Source organism: Drosophila takahashii, chromosome X, assembly GCF_030179915.1.
Source record: "Drosophila takahashii strain IR98-3 E-12201 chromosome X, DtakHiC1v2, whole genome shotgun sequence".
In the NCBI taxonomy this organism is placed as follows: domain Eukaryota; kingdom Metazoa; phylum Arthropoda; class Insecta; order Diptera; family Drosophilidae; genus Drosophila; species Drosophila takahashii.
Genome location: NC_091683.1, coordinates 18,447,705 through 18,467,007, shown reverse-complemented (window position 1 = coordinate 18,467,007; position 19,303 = coordinate 18,447,705). Strand labels below are relative to the sequence as shown.

At 51.6% G+C, this 19,303-nt stretch overlaps 3 protein-coding genes across 3 annotated transcripts; 1 reads left to right on the top strand and 2 right to left on the bottom strand.

The window, feature by feature from the left end:
* Nucleotides 1-246: 246 nt before the first annotated feature.
* On the bottom strand, nt 247-12,052 carry LOC108060866 (microtubule-associated protein futsch). The gene is made up of 3 exons (XM_017146774.3): nt 8,704-12,052; nt 3,915-8,649; nt 247-3,101 (listed from the first exon to the last, which is right to left on the bottom strand). Exons 1-3 carry the CDS (start codon nt 11,165-11,167, stop codon nt 632-634), a joined length of 9,669 nt encoding a protein of 3,222 aa, XP_017002263.2. The 5' UTR covers nt 11,168-12,052; the 3' UTR covers nt 247-631.
* A 708-nt stretch (nt 12,053-12,760) lies between these two features.
* Rpt3 (26S proteasome regulatory subunit Rpt3) lies at nt 12,761-14,347 on the top strand. The gene is made up of 3 exons (XM_017146904.3): nt 12,761-12,917; nt 12,974-13,057; nt 13,115-14,347. The coding sequence occupies exons 1-3, from the start codon at nt 12,882-12,884 to the stop codon at nt 14,234-14,236; spliced, it is 1,242 nt and encodes a 413-aa protein (XP_017002393.1). The 5' UTR covers nt 12,761-12,881; the 3' UTR covers nt 14,237-14,347.
* Nucleotides 14,348-15,485: 1,138 nt separating this feature from the next.
* SrpRalpha (signal recognition particle receptor alpha) lies at nt 15,486-17,660 on the bottom strand. Its single transcript, XM_017146891.3, has 3 exons — nt 17,431-17,660; nt 16,718-17,374; nt 15,486-16,656 (listed from the first exon to the last, which is right to left on the bottom strand). Exons 1-3 carry the CDS (start codon nt 17,545-17,547, stop codon nt 15,565-15,567), a joined length of 1,866 nt encoding a protein of 621 aa, XP_017002380.2. The 5' UTR covers nt 17,548-17,660; the 3' UTR covers nt 15,486-15,564.
* Nucleotides 17,661-19,303: the final 1,643 nt, after the last annotated feature.

The window sequence follows — 19,303 nt, the reverse complement described above, 5'->3', positions numbered from 1 at the left end:
TTCAGCCTTAAACGATTTTTAAAGGTGTATGTTGTCCACATCCTTGAAGATTTCGGAAAAGTTCAAAAGCAATTTTGTTGTGTTTACTTATACCTTTCGAAATGTAGAAGAAATTTTTCAAATCGGATTATTCACTAAAAAGTTATGAGCAAATAATGGTGCTCAAAATGCAAGCAGTGCAAGCAGTCGCACTTTCTTTAGCTAAATAAAGGGTATTTGATAGTCGATTTTAGTCGAACAAAAGACTTCTTACTTAATTGTTGTGCTCAAATTTATATTTGTTGCCTTTTCGCTTTTCTGTTTTTGTTTTGTTTATTAATTATAAATACATTTAATAAAAAAAAACCTAAATAATGTAACGCTTAGATGTTTAAAAGAAAGAAAAATATGTTGCATATACTCCGCATACGGTTAATGGTAACCGGGGGGCCAGGAGGAGGCCTTAGGTGGCTCCAGTGGCTCCTGGTGACTCCACTAATCCCCTCCTGGCGCGCCGGAACCTTAACGCTTAACGATGACACAATGGCAGTACGTATGTATGTATGTGATCGATGGCGGCGATGGGTCGTCGGCTGCCCGCGCCGACTGCGCCTATGGCTATGACTTGTCCTGCTCCTTCTCCTAATCCTCCCTAGCACTTGCGCTTGGGCGTGCGCCGCTTGACGCCGCAGTTGTCCACCTTTTTGCTGCCCTTGGCGATGGCCAGTAGCTTCACTAGCTTCTTGTGCGAGTCGCCAACGATCCAGCCGTGCTTCTGGTACGGTTCGTTCTCCTCGAAGTGCTTGCCGGGCGACGGGGAGGCCTCCTCCTCCTCCGCCGGCTCCATTTCCATTCGGTGGTCTCCCTCCCTTCTTTGCTCGCCGGCTCCTGGTCGAGATCCTCCGTCGGCTGCCTCTTCCTCGTCGTCCAGGCGACCGAACTCATCGTCGCTGGAGCTGCTCCAGTAGTACAGCTGCTTCTCGCTCGCCGGTCGCTTTCTCCTCGCCGGCGATTGTCGGCTATTCTGGGATCTCCTTTTGGTCTTTAGATTCTTGTTGCTGCTGCTGCTGTTGTTGTTGTTGTTGGTATTCGTGGTGGTGGCGGTGGTGGTGGTGCTGCTGGTGGTGGCGGCTGAGCTGCTCCTGGGATGCGGCGCCTTTATCCGCTCCTTTTGCGGCTCCTGAGGAGCAGCGGGTTGAATCGGCAGAGGCGGTGGTGGAGCTAATTCCCGCTCCTCTTCAGCTTTTCCCTTGGGCAACTGCTGCCTGGAACTGCGTGTCCTGGTCGGTGGCTCCACATCCGCCTGCTCCTCCTCCTCCTCCTCCTCCTGGGCAACTTCTTTGCCACGCTTTTTGCGATTGTTGGTGGCCTTAGTTGCTAAATTTCTGCTCTTCACTGCTGCCTTGGATTTGCTTTTAGCTGGAGGAGCAGGAACTGGAGGAACAGGAGGAGCTGCTGGCTGGTTGCGTTGTCTGGCCCGCGGTTTTGGTTGCTCCACTGGTTCCTGCTCCTTCTTGTCGCCCGCGCGATTCTTTCGCTTTGGAGGAGCAGCCGCCTGGGGAGTCACTGCCTTCTTGCTGTTGACTGGCGGAACCACCGGCTCTGCTGCCTCACTGGTCTTCCTCTTGCGCCGCTGCTCCTGCTGCTCCTTCTGCTCGATCAGGGCTATGATGTCCTTGGTGGACAAGAATTCCTCGTACTCGTCGGAGCTCCATGTCTCCACCAGTTTCTTGGGCCGATTGGTGGCGCAGCGGCGCTTGGACTTGCGCTGCCCCTCGTCGATCAGCTGCTCGATCTCCTCGTGACTCATGCCCAGCTCGGACTGCAGCTTGCTGAGATCCTTGCGTGGCTTGCGGTTGGACGAGGAGGAGGAAGCTCCAGAGGGAGTCACCTTTGCCTTTGTCTTCGCCTTAACTGGTGCAGTTTTGGTTGCTTTCTTAATTGGATTTGCTGTGGAATTCTTGGGTTTTCTGCCTGGTGGCAAAGCACTGGGTGCTGGCATGGCCGCCGGAGCTGCCGGAGCTGCTGGCGCCGCCATGGGCTCCACCTGGTGATGGTGATGATGCTCCCAGTTTTCCTGGATTACAGCCGCGGGAGCTTCGATTTCCGCTGCCTTGGCTGCTCCACCGCCGCCGCGCAACTCATCGAATATCTGGTCGAGATTCGCCTGGTTCTTGGGCAGCGCCTTGATCTTGGCCATCGCGGGCACCACACTGGGACCCGGCAGCATGGCCGCCGTTGCGTTCGCCGCCTTGGCGCTGCTGGCATGCTTGAAGATCCGTCCCATGATCAGGGACTTGTTCTCGAAGGTTTTGGCCGTCGCTCGGCTGGAACTGCTGCTGCTGCTCCGGCTGCCGCTCCTGCTGTTCTCCGCCGAGGAGGAGGAGGAGGATGAGGAGCTGGAGGTGGAAATGGCCGGGGCTACAGCTGCTCCTCCTCCTCCGTTTCCTGTTCCTGCTCCTTGGGGCAGAACCACTCGACCTGCAGCAGCAACGCCTCTAACTTCCGTTTCCGCTTCCGCATCCACATCGCCATCACAACTCAGCGTTCCGAAATCGTAATCATCGCGATCCGAGTAGCTGGCCGTCGAGACGCTGTTGTTGTCCTGCTCCTGCAGCAGATTCACGCACGTCTTGGGCTTCTGGAAGGTGATCGGTGCCTTCTCCTCCAGCCCAATGTTCTTGAAAGGCCTATCAGGTATGATAATCCTCCCGGAAACCGGAGGAAGCGTCGCCGAACTAACCGCCGCCTTGATGATCGAAGCATGCATGATGGTCTTGGAGGACGTAGAGCTCTGCTGCTGCTGCTCCACTGGAGGAGTGGCCGTGACCATCACCGTCTGTTGGATGGCAGGTCGTGCAGATGGAGCAGCTGGAACCGCTGAAGCCGCCGGCAAATGATGCGGCATAAATTCCCCGCCCGGCTTCTCGCTACCCAAAGCAATGTCCGCCAATTCGGTCAGCTTGCAGACGCCCCTGCCCGACTTGGCCAGCTCCAGCATGTCCAGCTGCAGGTTCACATTCTCGTAGCCCTTCATCGCGGCCTTCGTTTTGAATCTGGAGGTGGTGGTGGCCGAGAATTGGGACACAGCCGAGTAGCTGGGCGAGAGTCGGTTGTGGTTGCTAAAGAAAAGAGGGGTTTTTAGGGATTAGTATAAAGGATTAGCTAAGGGATTTAACAGGGTTCGGAAAATAACACCCAGTGTAAATAACTTTTGTTATTAACATGTTAAATGTCAAAAGTTATTGACATGTGTGTTAAAAATTTTAGCCTACGTATGTTACATATGTCATTTGTGTTATTTACACGACGTGTTTTTTACACAGCGTGCTTTTAACACAATGAGTTTTTGACATTTGAGTGACAGCTCAAAATATATGTAAATAAATTGATTCAGCCTACCGTTACTAATATAATGTGTCTAATGTGTGTCTATTTTATAAAAAGTTTATATGTTTTTGGTTATGGATAATTTTTTCCAAATATCTATTGAATTAAAAAAATATTGAGGGGTAAAAAATTTCCTACTTTAAAAAAATAATATGTTGTTAAGCGAAAAGATAGGCCGTTTTAAAGTAAGTACCAACAAAATCAGTAAGCAATAAGCACCGACCAAATACGGTTAGATTTGTGCATTGATATAATGGATTTTATGAATCAACAAGTCTTTTCTTTGTTATACATTTGAAAAAAAGTATAGAATTCTATAAAATGTTAACAGTTATACTAACAATTACATTTTTTTTTTTACTTTCACACTTTTGAAGTCAAAAACACATTGTGTAAAAAACACGGCGTGTTAATAACACGTTGTGTAAAAAACACTTTTTGTATTTGACACACATGTCAATAACTTTGCTCACACTGTAAAATACAATTTTCCCTGTTTCTAACATGTGTGTTAAATTCCGAACCCTGAAATTTGACCAACTTACGTGGGCGTGGTGGTGGGCGTGACTGCGGGCGGATTGCGGAACAGCTGCTGGATGACCGGCTGGTGGCAAACGGTTGGCGGTGCGGGCTGAGGAGCAGGAGGCGGCGGCGGTGGCGGCGATGGCGAGGGCGATGGTGATGCAGGCGGCGGCAGGGAAAGCGAAGGAGATCCTGGAGGTGGCAGCGATGGCGAAGGCGACGCCGGTGGCGGCAGGGAAGACGACCTCGATGGCGAGGGCGAAGCTGGCGGCGGAGGCGGTTGCTTCCTGCCAGCTGTCACAATCACCGAGGTGGTGGTGGCTCCTCCTCCTACTCCTCCTCCGCCTGGGTGAACTCCCCGCGGCGTCTCGGTGCTCTTGAGGATGTTGCAGCACTCGTAGAAGAGGCGCTCATCGGGATTCAGGTTCAACCGGGAGGCGCTGGGAGCCGTGGGACTGTGCTGGTTGTCATGCAGCCGCAAACTGGCCTCGGTGATCACATGATGCTGCTGCTGCTCCTGCTGTTGCTCTTGGTTATCCCGATGATCCTGCTCCCTCTGCAGCCTCTCCTGCTCCTGAAGCAACTGCAGCTCCCGCTCCCTTTCCATTTGTGAGGGAGGAACCATCAGCACAGAAGCCCTCATCTGCTGGGGAGCTGCTACTTCCGCCGGCTGCTGCTGCTGCTGCTCCTCCTTCTGCATTTGCTGCTCCTCCTTCGCTTCCTCCATTTCCTCTTTATCCCCCACCGACTGCGGACTCGAAGGCGCCGTCTGCGACTGCAGGTACTCCTGGGCGGACACCTTGGACACGTGGGCCAAAGTCATGTTGTGTTTGCTCAGCGAGGTGGCCGTGAAGAAGCTCTTGCCGCACAGCTTGCAGCCGTACTTCTCCGCATCCAGTTCGCTGCGCTGCGTCCGCTTTTTGGGTCGTCGCGTGAGCAGCACGCTCCTCCTTCGCCTACGCCTCCTCCCCCGTCCACCGCGTCCCAAATCCTGCGAGTAACTGGTGTACACGCTCATCTCATCGTCCAAATCCATGTCCATTACCTCGGTGTTCGTGTTATCATCGCACATGGAGCCGAAATTCGAGTGCTCATCATTCAGATTGGGGGCACTGCGCACGCTCATCGAGGTGGGCGGGCGATAGTACTTGTCCTGATCCTGATCCTGGTCGGGATCTCCCTCGCCATCGAACTCGTCGTGGGCAAACTCAAAGTCCTCGTTCGTCTTGGCCGACATGATCTTCTCGTTCACATTCTTGGCGATCTCGGTGAGGTAGTTGTCCTCCTCCTCCGGTGGCGGTTGCTCCTTGGGAGGTGGCTGCACCTCCTTGCTCTGCTGCTCCTGACCCTGCTCCTTGTGGATGTTCTTGTTTAGCCGTGGATCGCGACTGAAAGTGGCCGCCGGGGGAAGCTGCTCCCTGGTCACCGCACTGCTCAGGATGCTGGGACGCAGAATGGAGCTAACTGGCGGCTGGACAAGATTGCCGGCTGGTGAATCCTTCGATTCCTTGGCCTCCCTGGCCTCCTTGGCCAGCAGCTGCTTCTCGATGCCAATGGAGAAGGACTCCAGTGAGGATTTGAGCAGACTGATGTTCTCATTGGTGGTTTTGCTAGGAGCTACTCCTCCTGATCCTCCTCCTCCGCCGGTTGCCTTTCCCCTGCGATAGTAGCAACTCTGGCGACGCTTTGGCCTGCCGCGCACGGGAGGATTGGCCGGCAACTCCTCCTCCTTCTTCAGCTTGGCCGCCGAGGCAGCAGAGGAAGTTCCCAGTGCCGCATTCCGCTTGGTGCTGGACATGAGCAGCATTCCGGTGAGCAGCAGATCCTCGCTCTTCTCGTACGCCAGATTCTCCAGCTTCTTCAGGTTATCCCGGCGGGCATTGTCGATCTTGAAGCTCTCGAGCAGTTGATCCGCCACAATGGCGGCCAGTTCGTTCTTCCTCCTCCGACGCTGCTTCTTCTGCTTGGCGGGCAGCAGCTCCTCCTCCTCCTTTGGAGCGCTTGGCGGTGGAGTTTCCTTAACTGCCGGGGTGCTGGTCACTATTGGAGTAGGCTGCTCTGACTGAGCGAGGCTGTGGAATCCCGAGGAGGTGTTGTTGTTCAGGTTGCTGCTGTGCTCCTCCATCAAAGAGCTGCAGTTCGTCTCGGTTATTGTCGTTGGAGGAGGAGTGGCTATTCGAGGCGGGAGCGGCAAAGCAGGAGCCACTGAAATCACGGATACCGGAACAGGAGTAGGAAGAGGTGTCTCTACAGGATCTGGGGAGTCTGGCGACTGCTGCTCCTCCACTGGCGGCGGTGGAGAGGCCACCGGTTCAGGTGCGCTGCTCACAGGATGACTTTCTTCCGGACTTTTGACTAGGGCGGTTAGTTGGGTCACCAGAGGAGCTGGAGCTGCAGGAGGAGCAGTTACTAGAACCTCAACTGGCGGCATCTCTTCCTTGGAGTCCCCATTCACCGGCAGCTGCAGAGGAGCCACCGGAAGAGGCTCCTCCATGGAGGCCAGCAAAGCCGAGCGACAGTCGATGGTTCGCGAGCGCATGGAACGCTTCTTGGGCGTCAAGTTCTTGGCGGGAGCAGGTGGAACAACCACCGCAGGAATAGCTGGTGATATCTCCTTCTCCTTCTTGGCCAGCTCCTCCTCCTCTTCGTCAGCCGGCAAACTCGCCTGGACGGCCATTATGACCGAGTTGATGGCATCGTCTATGTGATTGTTGACCACCTCGTCCATCCGTGGACACATCTTCGTCTGCGCCTTGCTGTGCTCCTTTTTGGAGCCACCACCACCCTCCGTGGAGCGCTTCTTGCCGCCCGAACTCTTGACGGGATTAAGAGGGGGATGCTGGGGATGCGGATGAACGGTTACAGAGGCGGAAATCGCAACAGTTGGCGGTCCACCGGTGGAGGGCACATTGCCAGGATTGCGCACCTGCGGTATCTTGAGCAGATCCAGATTGGAGTAATAGTGAGAGGCCAGTGGAGCAGGAACTCCTGGCTGCGGTTGAAGTGGTGCTGGTGGAGGTGCCGTCACCAAGGGCAGCGGCATTAGAGGCATCGGGAGCTGCTCCTGCTGCATCCTCAACGGCGGCGGTGCCTCCTGCTTTCTGCTCGACTTCTTGGACAGATCCAGTGGCTCCATTTCCACGTCTAAGCCAATCAAGTTCCTTGCCTCGAATCCGCAGATTGTCTGCCGCCTCGCGGGCATTCCACTTGACCTATGATGCTGCTGCTGGAGTCCCAGGATGCCAGGATCCCCCGTTGTGCCGGTAATCAAGGGTTTTTGGAGCACTCCCCGCTGACTAGTGAGGTTCAAAGGCTGATGATCCATCATGAACATGCTGCTGGCAGCTGGGGGATTGGGATTCGAATTAGGATTCCCCTGGAGCTGCGGCATATACAGCGGCAGCTTGGAGAGCATGTTCACAGGCACTGGAACGGGAACAGGTAGTGGAACTGCAACTGGTAGTGGTAATGGTAATGGTACTGGTGCCATGGCTTCCACTGGAGGATACTGCTTCAAGGCGGCCAAAGAGGCGGGTTTCGGTGGCGGGGCAGCCATCTGCTTGGCCGCCGCCTTGGTGGGCGTGCGCCTGGGTGGAGGAGCAAAGGGCAGAGCAGGTGGTTCCAAAGGAGCAGCAGCAGGAGGAGCAGGAGGAAGAGGAGCAGCCACTGGGAGGCTGCTAAAAACAGGAGGAGGCACCGGAACAGAAGGAACAGCAGCTGCAGGCGGAGGAACTGCAACTACAGCTGGAGCTGGAATAGCTACCACTTTGGGCAGCTCCACTGGGTTACTAGCCGACTCCTCCACCACCACCTGGTGCTCCGTTGTGGCATCCACTTTGATGATTCGCCGCGAAACCGCCTTGCGTTTGGGCGTCTTTGGCTGCAGGCGATCCTTTTCAGCGGGCGGAGGAGCAGGTGACTCCTTTTCCACTGGCTTCTCCTGTTCCTTCTCTTGCTCCTTCTCTTTAACCTGCTCCTTATCCTTCTCCTTTTCCTTCTCCTTCTCCTTATCCAAAAGCGGCGGCACCTGCTCCGTTTTCAGCTTCTCCTCCAGTTTCCCAGTAAGCATGGCTATGCAGTCGCTGATCCTCTTGCTCCGCTTCACCGTGGAATTGGGCGTGGCCAGTCGAGTGGCTGGAACTGGAGTAGCTGGAGCAGATGCAGATGCAGCTGCAGTTGCTGGCGGGGATTTGGTAGCCGGTGGCGCCGGAGTTGTGGGCGGTGTGGGCATAAGCTGCTTGCTGGAGGAAGTGGGCGATGCGGGCTCCATTTCCTGAACGGAGGAAGCTACGGAGGAGGCGGCAGCAATTGGAGCAACTGCCTCGGGAAGGGATGGCTTCTCCTCGGCGGGAGAACGCGACTTGGCAGTGACTATGCTTGCGGGCGGTTTTTCAACCGATTTATCTTCCAGTTCCTTCGTTTCCGCTGCTTCCTTTTGCGTTTCTGGTGGAGATTTAAGCTTCTGCTGTTGCTTTTGCTGCTGCTTCTGCTTGCGGCGACTCCGCTGCTGCTGGGCGGCTGCAACAGCGGCGGCGGCGGAGGAGCCGGTGGCCACCACCGAGGAACGCGAACGGGAGCGCGTGTTGCGCAGCAAATGCTGATTGTAGATTCTCTTCGTGCTGCTCCTCTGCTGCTTGGATTTTGACTTGGATTTCGCCATGGATTTGGCCTTCCTTTTGGCCTTGTTGTCCACGGGAAAGATCTTCTTGCAGATGCGCTTGGCGGGCAGGTTCTCCAGCATCTTGCGAATGGATTCAGCTGGAAAAGGAAGATGATTAGCTATTATATTTGGAGGAATGAGATTAATCTCACCATCGCTGGGCCTTTGGCGCGGTGAGTTCTTCAATTTTGACGAACTGCAGCCGCTCTCCTCGCCTTCTGCCTCCTCCTCCGCCTCCCCCTCCACTTCCATTTTCTCCTTCTTGCGGGCGGAGAGCTGGAGCTGCTGCAGCTTGAGTGGCTTCTTGGAGAAGGCGCGCCGCTTCTTGGTGCCGCAGTAGTAGCGATACTTGCGCTTCTTGGCCAGCGACCACACATAGTCGCCGGAGCAGTCGAGCATGTGGCGATAGAGATCCATCAGGCCGCTGCACTTGCGGCCGCACTTGGTGCAGCTGGAGGGAGCGGAGGAGGAGGAGGACGAGGCGGAGGAGGAGGATGTGGTCGTGGTGGTGGCTGCATTGGACGAGGAGCTGGGCGAGCAGGAGGACGACGAGGATCCCGAGAGCGGAGTGGGTGTGGACACCTCGTAGGAGGAACGCGAGGAGGCCGAGGACCTGGTCTCCTCCTCCGGCTGAAGACGCTGCTCCTGTTCCTGCTTGGGAGCAGCTCCTGCTGCTATTTGCGGCCAGCGGATGCAGTTGCTCGCGGCGGCAAAGCGCGACAAAGCTCTCTTGGGGATGAAGAGATGACGGAGGAGATTCCCCGCCAGCAATTCACGTCCAACGACCTCATAATGCGTGGCATAGATGTGCGAATGGCGGAAGGTCTTGTGCTCCTCCAGCGACTTGCGCTGATCGAACTTGGCGCCGCAGCAGATGCACAGATAGAGGCGTGGCCGCGCCCACTCGCCGCTGAGCACGACAGCTTTCCTTAGACTCTCCTGCTCCGGAATCCTCTCCAGATGGCTCTTGGTTTTAGACTGCAGCTGCAGCAGGGAGAGGAAACTCTCGTCGGCAAAGGTTTGCGGTAGGAGATCCTCGCCAGAATCTCGGCCATCCCGCTCATCATGCTCCTCCTCCACCTCGCACTTGATCACCGCCTGCTCGCTCTGCTCCAGGATGATGTGCGGCAGCAGGCGGTGATCCAGGATCAGATTGAGCTGCTCCAGCAAGCGGCGCTGCTCCTGCTCCTCCTCCTCCTTCGCCGGCGAGAGCGAGAGATCGTGCTTCTGGCGCATCGTCAGCTGCGTCCACATGTCCAGCTTGCTGAGATCGCGCAGTCCCTGGCTATTCGGCTGCTTCGGCTTCTTCACCAGCCGACCGCCCTCGTTGATCAGCGTGAACTTCTTCACATAGTCCCACTTCCACTTCCAGCTGTGCTTGGTGTGCGGTCTCCTGCGGAACTTGGCCAGTGGCAGGAGTTCCCCGGCGGCTCCTCCTCCGAACTGCTCGGCGGTGAGGAGCGTGGGATAGGTTCCCGCCAGCTGGCTGGGTCCGTGCAGCATGATGAGTTCGGTTTTCTGGTTAGCGGAGGCGGAGGAGGAGGATGTGTCCAGCAGCCGGCCGTCCAGGTGATTCTGCAGATTGTGGCGCACATTGAGGACCACATCCTGGTAGAACTTGTCGTCGAAGAGGGAGATGGCGGAGGAGGAGTTTCCAGCGGAGGAGGAGGCGGCGCAGGCGGGCAGCCGGAAGACTGCCTCCGGATGGGCCGCCTCCTGGTTTGGAGCCACCTGCTGCGAGGATGACGACGTGGTCTGCAGCTGCTGCTGCTGCTGATTCTGCTGCTGATTCAACCTTTGTGCCGCCGCCCGGCTGCTGCTCCTGGATTTGGGCGGCGGCTCCTCCTCCTTCCGCTGCATTTGGCCACTGCGATTCCGATGGCTGGGCAAACGATTCTGGGTGAGACCCAAGCGAAAGAGCACCGGCTCATCGGCGCCCATCAGCCCGGGCTTGGAATCCTCCAGCGGATGCTGCTTCCTCTGGTGACCCACCAGCTGATCCGCATCCTGGAATCGCAGGCGGCACGGCTGGCAGCCAAAGTACTTGTCCGCATGCTCCACGCTGAGATGGCGGAACAGCTGCTCCAGATGCTTCTCCGGCAGGCAGATCTGATGGGGGGGCGTGGCCTGGTGGCGGCGATTCCCCTGCTGCTGCATGGAGCACCACTGGCAGTTGGGGAAGCCACTTGCTCCGCTTCCACCGGCGGAAAAGGAGGAACTGGAACTGGTGGAACGGCCGCTGCAGCGACGCTCCTGCCGCTCCGTGTGGAACTTGTCCACATGCTTGGCCTGCAGCTTTGCGGAGGCGAACTTCCTATCACAGTACAGACACAGGACCTTCGATCCTGATCCTCCTCCGGTGGCCTCTTCCCTCTCCCGCTCCTCCGTCAGCTGATGCAGCTTCTCCACCAGGCGGGGCAGCCGCTCCAGCGGCAGGCTGCAGATCAGCGAGAGTGGCGCCTGTTCCTGCTCCCGCTGATCCTCCAGCTGCTCCTGCTCCTCCTGCAGATCCTCCTGCCTGGCCAACCGCTTCTTGCGGGGATTGGGTGCTGGGTTGACCTGCTCCTCCGAGAACTTGAAGCCGCGGCGCAGGCCGAAGCGCGACATGGTCTTCATGTGGAGGCCACCGAGTCGTCCGTTTTCTTCGTTGCTCAAGTGGTTCACTGCTTCGTCGCTCCTGCAAGCAGTGCGAATGCGAAGGCGAGGGCGAACAACAAATTCCTTACTGCTTCTTTTTGTTGACAAATAAACCGCAAGAAGAAGCAGCGAAAAACAAAAACTACTCACACGCACACACACACACGCGACACCCGCGACACACACGCACGCACACCTGCTCAATTGGAAATTATACAATAAACATTTTCGACAACTCCTCGAACAGAAGATTTATCTTCTCTGTTATCGGTTACTGTTTTGGCCTATAGCATTATTGCCACTCCACTTTTCCACTGACTTTTTGTCTCTCCTGGTTTTCGGTTTTCGGTTTTCTGCTTTCCGTTTTCTCTGTTTCTGTATGGTATTGCACTTTTCCGGGGATTTGGATTGGTGGACTTCTCTCGATCTCTGTGGATTACTGACCAGGACGGGGTCCGCGGATGGCACGCATTGCTGTATTATTTTTTCCCTGGCCTTTGCCTTTCTTTCCACCCTAACAAACTGCGTTAGGAGGTATCTAACGTTTAGCCCAAATCGATGCGTGCGTACGGCGCAGAGGGGGCGGCGGTGGCGGCGGCAGAGGGGGCGGGGCAGCAGGACGACGACAACGATACTTTCTGGTAATCGTACTCGTTTTACTTTTCGGTTTCGCACTCGCACTAACGATGGCCAAACGGTTTGGGGCTTTCGGCGGCATTATCAGCCATCGATGTGCTATATAAACACCAATTTCGATTTCACTGTCCTCAGCTCATGTGTGTATATATTTGGTTCGTTCGCACGCACACCACACAGCTCGAGTTAAATGTGTGTTTTTTTTTTCTTATGAGAAATCGAAATCGCGTCAAAATGGGTTTTGTAGTGTGTACACACTCTGGAGGGCGCTCGAACTATCGATACTCCGTTGGCGATAGCCCACTTCTAGTTTCGAAGCAAAATCCGTATTCTTTAATTAATTCCTTCTTAATTCCGTTTTGCATTTCAACGTTTTTGCATTGTGTAGCAATATTATGTTGCCAAGTACCCAAATATCTACATTAAGACTAGTATCGTTCTATTTGGAAATAATACGATAACAAGCACTACTTTTCATAATTAGCCATTTTAAATAGAACAAGAGTATTATTATATTTTATTATTATTTGTATTACTATTATTAAATTTTTTAGCCCCTCAGTAAAACGTAAAAAATTCAACAACTTTCTTATTGGTAAAAATCTTATTTGCCAATTAGAACAATTAAACTATCGATAATTTTTTTATATTTATAAATAAAACGAAAACAATCAGTACTTTTTCATAGTTAGCCAATTGAAATAAAACAATAAATAATCATATTATTTCCGCCCCTCAGTAAAATGTAAAAATTCAACAACTTTCTTATTGGAAATTTTGTAATTACTAATATTCCTATTTGCCAAGTAGTACAATTAAAGCATTGTTATTTTCTTTATATTTGAATACCTACCAGCGAAAGGTTTTTTTCAGACAACATCCAGTTATATTGCAATAACCAATATCGCAAGTGCCACCGATTGCACCGATAGCCCGCCCATCGATAGTGACAGCGTTGCCACCCCGCGCAGAGCTGGCTTGTTTTTGACGAGTCATTTCATCGTCGTCCCGCAGAAAAGGCAACTTATAAACTGAAACTCACTGCTAGACGCAAACAATGCCGTACAACATGGACGTACTGATGCCGGAGAAGGTGCGTAGTTGGTGCTCCGCCGCCAGGTCAGCGTAATAACCCCTCTATCTTACCAGGATGAGCTCTCCGACTTGAAGCCGAAGGATGCGCACAGCTCCCTGGACGAACTGGACACGGAGGATCTGTATGTGCGCTACAAGGTGAGGAATACGGATGTCCAGGCTAAGCCCCTATTAATCCCCCCTAATCCCCCACAGAAACTGCAAAAGACCCTGGAGTTCATCGAAGTGCAGGAGGAGTACATCAAGGATGAGCAGAGGAACCTGAAAAAGGAGTATCTCCATGCCCAGGAGGAGGTAAAGCGCATCCAGTCGGTGCCCCTGGTAATCGGCCAGTTCCTGGAGGCCGTCGACCAGAACACAGGCATCGTGGGCTCCACCACCGGCTCCAATTACTATGTGCGCATCCTGTCCACCATCGATAGGGAGCTGCTGAAGCCCTCCGCCTCGGTGGCCCTGCACAAGCACAGCAACGCCTTGGTGGACGTTCTCCCACCGGAGGCAGATAGCTCCATTTCCATGCTGCAGCCCGATGAGAAGCCCGATGTGAGCTATGCGGACATTGGCGGCATGGACATGCAGAAGCAGGAGATTCGGGAGGCCGTTGAGCTGCCGCTTACCCACTTTGAGCTGTACAAGCAGATCGGCATCGATCCGCCGCGCGGCGTCCTCATGTACGGCCCCCCGGGATGCGGCAAGACCATGCTGGCCAAGGCGGTGGCCCATCACACGACGGCCTCCTTCATCCGCGTCGTCGGATCGGAATTCGTGCAGAAATATCTCGGCGAGGGACCGCGCATGGTGCGCGACGTCTTCCGGCTGGCCAAGGAGAACGCGCCGGCCATCATCTTCATCGACGAGATCGATGCGATTGCCACCAAGCGCTTCGATGCCCAGACGGGCGCCGATCGCGAGGTGCAGCGCATTCTGCTCGAGCTGCTCAACCAGATGGACGGCTTCGATCAGACCACCAATGTCAAGGTGATCATGGCCACCAATCGGGCGGACACGCTGGATCCTGCCCTGCTGCGTCCCGGTCGGCTGGACCGAAAGATCGAGTTCCCGCTGCCCGATCGCCGACAGAAGCGACTGGTCTTCTCCACCATCACCTCGAAGATGAACCTCAGCGAGGACGTCGATCTCGAGGAGTTTGTGGCGCGGCCAGATAAGATTTCGGGGGCGGACATCAATGCCATTTGCCAGGAGGCTGGCATGCATGCGGTGCGCGAGAATCGATACATCGTCCTGGCCAAGGACTTCGAGAAGGGATACAAAAACAACATCAAGAAGGACGAGCAGGAGCACGAGTTCTACAAATAGACTAAGCACTTCATCTTTCCCATTGCCCATTTGTCCCCTTCTACTACACTAAACTCTCCTTTGTACGCCTAAAGTTATAAACATAAAAAATAAAAACAACTCGTATTCGAACTATGCGACTATCTTAAATGGCTAGGGAGTTTATTCTAATGTGTTTTCATTACGTTTTCAATGTTTAGTTACTTCTATAGCCATTTCTATACCATGTTAGCTATGGGATTTGTGATTTTGAAATTATTGAAGAGTTTAACAGCCAGTTGGTGCATTTCCCCAGTTCCAGGAGCACAAAAGCTTATAGAATATATACATATATTCTTGATCAGCATCACTAGACGAGTCGATCTAGCCGTTTGTCCGTATGTCCGTATTTCTGTCCGTCTGTTTCTACGCAAACTATTTTCTCAGTTTTAAAGCTATCGGACTAAAACTTTCCCAATCGTCTTTTTTCTTTTGCAGGTAGTATATATGTCGGAATGAGCCGAATCAGACAACTATATCATATAGCTGCCATAGGAATAATCAGGAAAAAAGTGTAAAAAAATATATCTTGGGTGTTTTTGAACATATAAGCTCCTACTTTTGGAAATACCATTTCTTAACTAATTCTGAATTTCGAATTAAATTTCATCAATATCGGACGACTATATCATATCGCTCCCATAGGAATATTCATGGAAAAAAATGTAAAAAAATTATATCTTGGGTGTTCTTAAACATATAACTTCCTACTTTTTAAAATACCATTATTAATCTAATTCTAAATTTCGAATTAAATTTCGAAATAAATGTTATTAAGATCGAACGACTATATCATATAGCTCCCATAAGAATAATCATGGAAAAAATGTAAAAAAAATATATTTCGGATGTTTTTTAAAATATAAGCCCCTACTTTTGGAAATACCATTATTTATCTAATTCTAAATTTTGAATTAAATTTTATTAAAATCGGAATAGGAAAATTAATGGGAATATAATAAGAAATAAATGATTGCTTCGTTGGTTTTTATTGTATTCTCTTCTACTCTGGGATATAGCTCTTCGACATCAATATTTAAATATTTCCCAATGTCGCATTAAATTTTATCAAAGTCGAACTACTATATCATATAGCTGCCATAAAAACGATTGGAAAATTAATAAGAATTAGTATACAATTAGTAAATTAATAGGAATGATCTGCTATATACAAGCTTCCCTTCTTGTTCATATTCAAACCACTGCAATTAACAATTAATTAACAACAAAATAGACAAAAGCACTGTATTTGATTCGGTCAAATGGAGATGTGAACAAAGAGCATTAAAAAGAGAAGGGGAGGGATATAACTACTTCATCAGCGAGTTGACCACGGCGTTCACGTTGATGGCCTTGAGGTCGGCGTACGTCTGTCCCGTGCCCACAAAAACGATGGGCTGCCCGGTGATGTAGGTCATGGAGATGGCGGCGCCCACCTTGTCGTCGATGGTGTCGAACTTGGTCAGCACGATGCCGTCGATGATGTGCGGGTTCTCGTTGGATGAGTAGTCGGCCAGCGACTGGTTGAACTTGACCAGCTGGTCGACGGCCTCGTTGCCCACCAGCGCCTCGCCCACGAAGAGCACCAGATCGGGATTGTTGACCTTGATGAGCTTGGACAGCGAACGCATCAGCGGCTCGTTGTCCTGCATCCTTCCGGCGGTGTCCACGAGCACCACATCCACCCGTGTGTCGTGGGCAAACTTGATGGCCTCCATCGCAATGCCCGCGGCATCCTTGCCATAGCCCTTCTCGTACAGCTGCACCATGGTGCGCCCGTCGTGCTTGGCCGCCGGATGCAGGGCATTCAAATGGCGGGTGTGGGTGCGCAGCTGCTCGACGGCGCCGGCGCGAAAAGTGTCGCAGGCGGCGATCAGGACGTTGAAGTCGTTCTCGATCAGCCAAAAGCAGATCTTGGCCAGATTGGTGGACTTGCCGACGCCATTGACGCCGCAGAAGATGATCGTGTACGGGCGGCCATTGCGCTTGGACTCCAGGGCGTCGCGTATGATGTCGATGCGCCGCTTGGGCGAGAGAATCCTCACCAGCGACTGGGTGAGCGCCTCCTTCACCTGGCTGGCGATGCTGTCGAAGGTGCCCATCTGTTTGCCATCCAAACTGGTGGCCACCGAGTCGCACAGCTTGGCGGCAATCTCCGTGGCCACGTTTTTCGATATCAAATGGTCACGCATCTTCTCCAGCGCCGGCTGCAGATCGGCCAGCGTCATGGTCTTGGCGCCCACAATGCCCTTGAAATAGGAGAGCAGGCCGCCACGTTTGCTTTTCCGCGACTGCAGCTCCTGCTGCTCCTCCTCGGAGGACTCCTCCTCATCCTGCTCGTCAGCCTCGTCCTCGCTCTCCACATCCAAATCCCGGATGACGCCCTGCATGGTGCCCACCAGCTGGAGATGGGGAAATGAATCATTAAGGGAAAGTTATCATTGGTAATCTAGTAAATCCCACCTCGCTGTTGATGTTCTGGTACTGCACATCCTCGGGCGTGTCCTTGGATCGATCCAGGTTGATGGCGTCCTTGGAGCTGCCGCCCAGATCCCAGACGCGCGGCTTCTTGCCCGCCTTCTCGGTGGCGGCGGCCTTGCTGGGCTTCTGGTCGCCCGGCGAGGTCTTCTTGGTGGGCGTGAGCTTCTCGCGCAGCTTGCGACGATTCTCCCGGATGATGTCGTCCATGGAGGCGCCGCCCGCTGCCTCCGACGACTTGGATGGCGGCGACGGACTCTCCTGTATGTTGACCCGCTTCTCCGCCGGCTTCTTGTCGTCCTGAATCATCGAGGCCACTGTTTTCTTCGACTTTTGCGACTCATTGTATGAGCGCATGGCTTTGGGGGCCTTCACCTGCTTGGCGGAGGCCTCCTCGGCGGCGCTGAGCACCCGCCGGTACTCCCTATCGAAGTCGTAGTCGCCGCCCAGACGCTCCGCGGCCGGAATGCCGCCGTACTTGTCCTTGAACGCCGACTGCATCTCAGTTAAGAAGCCATCGAGGTAGTTCAGTTTGATCACCTTCTGGAAAATGGCCGCGTAGACCAGGTCCAGTTCGTTGTCCAGCTTGAACTGCACCGCCAGGTGGTCCTCCTCGAAGTACTTGGCCTCTGTGTTGCGCTCCTGCAGCCAAAAACATGGTTAGTGTCCATCGGGAAACACCTTTTTGAGGGACTCACCTCCAGGATGACGCCACGTATCAGGCTGTTTATGCAGGAGGCGAAGCTGCTGCCGGACGCATTCGAGTGCCACAGCACCACGCCGCCCTTGGTGAAGATCACCACAAAGTCCAACATTTTAGCTACGCTTCCGATCCCGCAGTTTCACAAAGGCGACCAGGTTTACACGCTCTAGCATTGCATTTGCATCAAATCAAGTTGAGTTGACACATTCCACGTCACTTGGGCCCGCGGCGTTGCCAGATGGCCGCAGACAGCTTTCGCCGGAGACAACCCTAAAATCCATTCCAAATAAAAAATCCCCCACTTTTACCACGAAATTCAAAATCGCTTTTAAAAAGCCAACCAAAAGGGTTGAAATTTGCACTGGGAAAGTGGTAAAAATTGTAAAAAAGATACATTGTTTTTTTTCGAAACAATGGGCATATTGATCCAAATACGGATTGTCATACCTTTCTTAACTCGTTATTTAATTTCCAATCGATTGGCATTTAAACCTGGACGTTTTATTTTTTTTGCCATTTTTCGTAAAAAATCATGATGTACCCCTTATAGAAAAATTGAAAATGGGCGAAAATTTCATTTTTCCAAGATCACTCGGAAAGTGTCATGGATTTATTTATTATTTTGTTATCTGTTCAAAACAGTATGAATTTTTAGTGTACAACCATTTACAGTAAAAATACAAAAATAAAAATTCCAATATTTCCCAAAACCATACCCTACATTTACGGGGAAACCCCTTATCTGGCAACTCTTTTCTGCCTAGAGATGGCACTACAGACCAGTCCGTTCGATCTCGGATTGAATCGGGTTAAAAACAGAAATCAGAAATATTTGAAAAATATATACCACAGCAAAAATAAATAAATTTAATGAAAATTAATTTACAAAAATAAATTATTAACTTAAAAATGCACTGGTAATACTTGGTAGCAAACAGAAATTTAATCATAGATAAGATTAACCTAACTTTTGCATGTCATGGAAAACCCTATTTATACAAAATAAAATAAAACATTGTTTAAAAACTAAGAAAACAAATAATTGTTTGCTATGCAAATTCATGGCAATCTTAATCAATTTGATATAATAACCAGATCACCCCCATAAATAAAGCCGCCTTGTTTTTGCTTTACACATCTTTAATGTTAAATTTAGTTGTGTATGTTCACTTTTTATTACAATATAATTTATTATTTATATTTAATAATACATTATTAGAGTCCAAGTCCTAACACTTTCATTATTTATACCGCATAATATCGAAGCACTCATTCAGTTGGTTTTTCCATATTAACATTGTTTTAAAAACTCGCATTTGGTGGATTAAAAAATGGATATCATTCGCCTGCTTTGGGAGGGGGTATTTTTATAGTGCTCTGAGGAAATGCAATAACAAAATTGATAAACGTTTTGATTGGATTAAATACTTTAGGAGAAGCACGTGAGTATGTTTTCGTTTTCATTTTCATTTCGATTTAGTTTAGTTTGTTGATTTCTTTAGTTTCGGTTAAGGGTAAGTTACTATGCTCTCCGCTATTTGGAACCGATTTTTTGTGTGTTTCTCTTCAACGCAGTATAAGCCGTGTGTGGAAATCCATGATTTGGTTAAGTTTCGTTTGATTTGCTTTCGATAGTTTAGTTTTTAGTCGTGTAAACGTAATTAAATATATGTAATAAATATTAGTACAAAATGAAATGCAAATCATCTTTAAATAATAATAGCAAAGACAGTTTGCATTTTAAATTCTTCACCGAAGTCGCTTAGAATGACAAAAAAAATATAATGTAAATTATATGTAGATTAGAGTATGGAGAACGAAAGGAAGAGGACTGAGTTATCCAAAAACACTCGCTGGCTAAATATCTC

Excerpts from the sequence above, each read along its gene's own strand:
- LOC108060866 (XM_017146774.3), bottom strand. The coding sequence starts at position 11,167 with ATGAAGACCATGTCGCGCTTCGGCCTGCGCCGCGGCTTCAAGTTCTCG. Across the intron at positions 8,650-8,703 it reads GCGCCAAAGGCCCAGCGATG|CTGAATCCATTCGCAAGATG; the intron begins GTGAGATTAATC and ends TTCCTTTTCCAG. Across the intron at positions 3,102-3,914 it reads ACGCCCACCACCACGCCCAC|CAACCACAACCGACTCTCGC; the intron begins GTAAGTTGGTCA and ends TCTTTTCTTTAG.
- Rpt3 (XM_017146904.3), top strand. The coding sequence starts at position 12,882 with ATGCCGTACAACATGGACGTACTGATGCCGGAGAAG. Across the intron at positions 12,918-12,973 it reads ACGTACTGATGCCGGAGAAG|GATGAGCTCTCCGACTTGAA; the intron begins GTGCGTAGTTGG and ends CTATCTTACCAG. Across the intron at positions 13,058-13,114 it reads ATCTGTATGTGCGCTACAAG|AAACTGCAAAAGACCCTGGA; the intron begins GTGAGGAATACG and ends AATCCCCCACAG.
- SrpRalpha (XM_017146891.3), bottom strand. The coding sequence starts at position 17,547 with ATGTTGGACTTTGTGGTGATCTTCACCAAGGGCGGCGTGGTGCTGTGG. Across the intron at positions 17,375-17,430 it reads TACGTGGCGTCATCCTGGAG|GAGCGCAACACAGAGGCCAA; the intron begins GTGAGTCCCTCA and ends TTTTGGCTGCAG. Across the intron at positions 16,657-16,717 it reads ACCAGAACATCAACAGCGAG|CTGGTGGGCACCATGCAGGG; the intron begins GTGGGATTTACT and ends CCCCATCTCCAG.